This window comes from Malurus melanocephalus, unplaced genomic scaffold (assembly GCF_030028575.1).
Source record: "Malurus melanocephalus ecotype Western Australia unplaced genomic scaffold, MMel_1.1 scaffold_801, whole genome shotgun sequence".
Classification (NCBI taxonomy): Eukaryota; Metazoa; Chordata; class Aves; order Passeriformes; family Maluridae; genus Malurus; species Malurus melanocephalus.
Genome location: NW_026624033.1, coordinates 152,138 through 156,797, shown reverse-complemented (window position 1 = coordinate 156,797; position 4,660 = coordinate 152,138). Strand labels below are relative to the sequence as shown.

At 67.9% G+C, this 4,660-nt stretch overlaps 1 protein-coding gene across 1 annotated transcript in view; it reads right to left on the bottom strand.

The window, feature by feature from the left end:
• The window catches only part of RHBDL1 (rhomboid like 1), a 5,939-nt gene extending 1,323 nt beyond the window's left edge, over window positions 1–4,616 (bottom strand). The window contains exons 1-6 of the mRNA XM_057385231.1: window positions 4,558–4,616; window positions 2,466–2,624; window positions 1,990–2,214; window positions 1,097–1,245; window positions 898–1,010; window positions 555–655 (exon numbers count right to left, since the gene is read on the bottom strand). Of these exons, the coding sequence (XP_057241214.1) occupies window positions 555–655; window positions 898–1,010; window positions 1,097–1,245; window positions 1,990–2,214; window positions 2,466–2,624; window positions 4,558–4,596 (786 nt within the window). The 5' untranslated portion in view covers window positions 4,597–4,616. The remainder of the gene's footprint in view (window positions 1–554; window positions 656–897; window positions 1,011–1,096; window positions 1,246–1,989; window positions 2,215–2,465; window positions 2,625–4,557) is intronic.
• Window positions 4,617–4,660: the final 44 nt, after the last annotated feature.

The following is a 4,660-nucleotide window of genomic DNA, read 5'->3' as shown; positions in this document are numbered from 1 at the left end:
GGATGGATGGATGGATGGATGGATGGATGGATGGATGGACGGAGGGACGGAGGGACGGATGGACGGATGGACGGATGGACGGATGGATGGATGGATGGATGGATGGATGGATGGATGGATGCCAGGCTGGCACCAGCAATGCCCCAGCACAGAGGAGGGGGCTGCTGCCAGAGCCTCTGGAGTGCCCATGGAGCCCACTCAGGTCCCTGCCCCTCCCCATCCACACCCACCCAAGGTGTCCCCCATGATGGTGCCACCCCTGATGCCACCCCACAGCATCCCCCCACCAATGTCACACACAGCTGCCCACTCCACAATGCCAACCCACCCCACGGCATCCCCAACTAATGTCCCACCACCTTGCCTGACCTAYAAACCGCTCCCACCCCTGTTGTCACCCCATGGCATACCCCACCCAACACCACACTGTCCTGCCCACCCTACAGTGCCACCCACCACCAGTGCCACCCCRTGGCATCCCCACCATCACACCATGTTGCCCACCCTACACACTGCCCTGTCCCCCCCGCTGTGTCCCCCYGTCCCTCCCCTACCATGACAACGTTGGCGAGGTGAGCGGAGCAGAGAGCGTAGACCCCCCCCGAGCCCCCGACCAGGGGGGCTCTCATGTCCGTGATGGAGACCGTGAGGGAGCCTGGGGGCACAGGCAGGGCTCAGCATGGGGCCTCATCCCCACCGCATTCATTAATTACTTTCTACATTAATTAATTACGGGCTGCATTGCCCTCAGCCCCTGGCCAAGCAATGCTGGCACTGCAGGATGGGACCCAGCAGAACCCGGCACCCCCATGCAGCTCGGGGTGCACCTCCCCGGGGCTGCCGAGTGGGACCGATGGGGACAGGTGGGGACTGTCCCATCCCCAGGGGAGCACCCACCTGCCAGGACCCCGGCCAGGTAGAGGAAGCTGATGCGCAGGATGCCGTGCACCATCTCCAGGGGCACCCCGATCATCAGCTGCAGGAGGGCGTTGAACCCCAGCTGCTCCAGCCTGCCCGGGCACAGGGGGGGACAGGCGGGGGGTTCAGCCCGTGTGGCCCCCACCGTGTCCCCCCCTGTCCCCCTGGCAGGACCTACCCCACGTGCATGAACATGTAGGTGAGGAAGCGCCAGGCRCGCGCCCGATGCCCGGGGTGATAGACCAGGGGGCTCTTCATGTACTCGGGGTGGTAGGTCTGCAGCACCCACTTGTTCAGCCGGGCCCCGTAGCACAGGAACACGATGATCTGTGACAAACCCCGTGGCTGTCACCCCCATCACCCCAGATCTGAGCCCCACAAGGGCACCAGGATGTCACAGCTGGGGTCACTCACTGCTGTCACCCCAGTGTGAGCCCCTGCTGGACACTGCGACACCATGGCTGAGGTCACCCATCCCCACTGCCCTGGGTCTGAGTCCCACTGATGGGCACAAGGACAGGGCACAAACAGGGTCCTCCATCCCTTCACCCCGAGCATCCCTCCCAAGAGCACCAGGACATCACAGCTGGGGTCACCCATTCCTTCTATCCTGGATTTGAGCCCCTCTATGGGTCCCACATAAGGGCACCAGAACATCACGGTTGGGGTCACCCATCCCCTCACCCCATATCTGAACCCCTCTGTGGACACTGACACATCACGGCTGGGGTCACCCATCTCCTCTTCCCTTGGTCTGGGACCCACCAGGGGCACCAGGACATCACAACTGGGGTCCCCCTTCCCTTCACCCCATATCTGAGTCCCTCTGTAGACCCCAGGACATCAGAACTGGGGTCACCATCCCCTCTGTCCAGGATCCCCATATGTGTCCCCATATGGACACAAAGATGTCACGTCCAGGGTCACACATCCCTTCRTGTCAGCTCTGAGCTCCCCTGTGGGCACCAGGACACCACAACCAGGCTCACCCACCCCGAGTCTGATCCCCACCAAGGTCGCCAGGACACTCCGGCCGGGAGCAGCCCGGGCAGCGCCCGCCCGTGCCCGCACCTGGGTGAGGGTGACGGCTGCCATGAAGACGGGGGGCGGGCAGGTGCGGTGCTGGTAGAAGTACCAGCGCCGGTCCATCTCGCAGGGCAGGATCTCATAGGCCACGTAGCGGACGAAGCGTTTGTAGATGCCGAGGCCGGTCTCGTCCAGCAGAACGTCGCGGGGCAGCGCTCGCTGCCCGTTGGCGATGGCGCGCTTGAAGCTGCTGGAGCGCTTGCTGCTGATCTGCGGAGAGAGGCCGTGCCCGCGGGGGCCGCGGGGGCAGCTCGGGACGCACGGCCTGGGGCCACCCCCTGCCCAGCCACCCCCGCCTGCCACAGCCCGGACAAACCATCCCGAGGCCACGCCGCCATCCCGCGCCGGGGGAGCCCCTGGGGACCGCCGCTGTCTGCCCCCCTCCCCAGGGGCACAGGGAGGTGCCCGGTGCCCACCCCGGGCTGGCACCCACCCCGTCCCTGCGGCCGCCCGGCACTGACCAGGTCTACCAGCTCCTGATAGCAGACCTGCCCCTCGTCGTTGCCCTGTGCCAGGGCCACCAGCATGTCCAGCTTGGCGGGGTCCAGGGGCAGCTCATGGCTGTGCACCAGGCTGGCGAACGTTTCCACCCCGATGAAGCCGGTGTTTTCGGGGTCGAGCTGTGGGACACGGCGCGGAGCATCACCGGGATGCCGAGGCTGCGGCTCCCCGGGCGGCTGGGGACTCCTCCCGGTGCCCCTGGTGCCTCAAGCCTGGCTCCSTGACACCTGTCCCTGCCTCTGCGAGGGACAGCACCGCCTGCGGCCGCCCTGGATCGTGCCCCGCGGGGTGCCCCGTGCCGTGYCGGTGTCCCCGTCTCCCCGCGGCGCAGCCAACACTCTCCCACTCAGTTATTTCTCGCTGCCAGCAGCCTGCCAGCCAGGAAGCCACCAAGCTAAACACACGCGCAGCCCTGGCACCAGCCTCCTCCTCCTCCTCCTCTTCTYCTCCTCCTCCTCCTCCTCCTCCCGCTCCTCCCGCCGCCCTTGCCGCCGGGCGCTGGGATCTGCCGCGCCCTGTGCCGGGGCGCCCTGAGCCATCCCCGGGGCTCCCGGGCACCCTGAGCCGTCCAGGCACAGCGCACCAGGGGACACCCAGCACCGCCGAGCTCCACGGGGTACCCGCATGGGACCGCTCGTGGGGACACGGAGCCCGGGACGGCACAGGAGGGTGGAGATGGGGACAGGACACCCACGGCCAGAGCACGGCCCCTGCAATCACCCTGAAATAGTATGGGGTTTTCTCCTCGCTTCTGCTGGGAGTGAAATGCGGGAGWGGAACCTCATCCTCGTGGGATGGGCAGGAAAGGGAGTGCCTGAGACAGGGGATCCTAAATCCGCTGGGCACCCTGTCCCTCCAAGCCCCGGCAYGAAACAGCCACGGCCTCCTTCGGAAGGGGCTCTGGTTGCCTGGAGCAGGGTGCAGGGTGGAATGCAGGATGCAGGATACAGGGTGCAGGCAGAACTTGCATCCTCTCAGCAGCCACTAGCCCATGGGAGCAGCCCCAGCCATGGGGGACGGGAACCGCCTGGTGCCACCYGTCCCCCTGCCCCACAGCCGTCACCCCACAGGCTCCACGTGTGTGTGCCACGGCGGGACCTCGCACACACTGTCCCCAGCTCGCACACGCGGAGCGCACTGGCCCCAAGAGCCCTTCCAGCAGCCAGGGAGCCCCTCTCTGCTTTTGGGGTGCATCTCCCCTCACCCCAACCTCACTGGCCCCCTACGGCCCCCCGGGAGGGCCCAATCCCCAGCCCCCAGCTCTCCCAGCGCTGGCCGCTCCCGGGAAAGATGCAGCTCATTCCCGAGCAGCTCGGGTTCACATGGAGTCCCTGTGCCYGAGGGTGGGGAGACATGGGGGACAGCACGGCAGCTCCCAGGCTGGGGGACTCAGCCAAGGTCACGGGAACCGAGGGRGGCGAGGGGGGAAAAAGTTAATTTTCCTGACCCCCAAGAAATTCCCTCCCCATGCCCAGGGAAGCGCCTCCAGCTGGGCCGGGGCTGGGTGGGGATGGAGGGACGAGGCGGTGGAGCTCATGGGGGGCTGGTGGGAGCCGAGGGACAGCGGCTGGAAACCCCTGGAGCCCCCACCGTGCCGCCAGCAGAGCCTCACGCCACGCAGCGCTGATGCTCCACGGCCCGATCCCGCAATCAGGTCACGGGGGTGGGTGCAGCCCCCCGCCTCGCCGGCGGGACCGAGCCCACGGCACCCCCGGAGCTCCATCCGGCACCCGGCTCCGGTGCCCAGCACCCCTCGTCCTTGACGGCACCGGGCAGGATCCGACCCGGGGCTGACGGAGGGAGAGGCCACAAGTGAGATGAGTCGCGCATTCTCGGCGGCACAAGGGGGGGCGGGTCCGCCAGGGCGGTGATGGGGGACACCGAGGGACGCTGGCGGGGGGTGGCACGGCCGCGGTGGCCGCCCTGGGCGAGCAGCGCTGCCCGCTGCGCGCCAGCCGTGCCCGGTGCGTGCAAGAATCTCTCCCCCGGTAGCGATGGCCGGTGTCCGGCGGCCCCCCCGAGCGCAGCCCGGTGCCCCCCGGGCGGCCTCACCTGCTCCTGGATGAGCTGCAGCAGGGAGCTCCTGTCCATGCACCCGGCGGGCGGAGGGCTCCGCCGCTCCCCCGCGCCCGGGGCCGGCGAGCCGGGCAGGGGA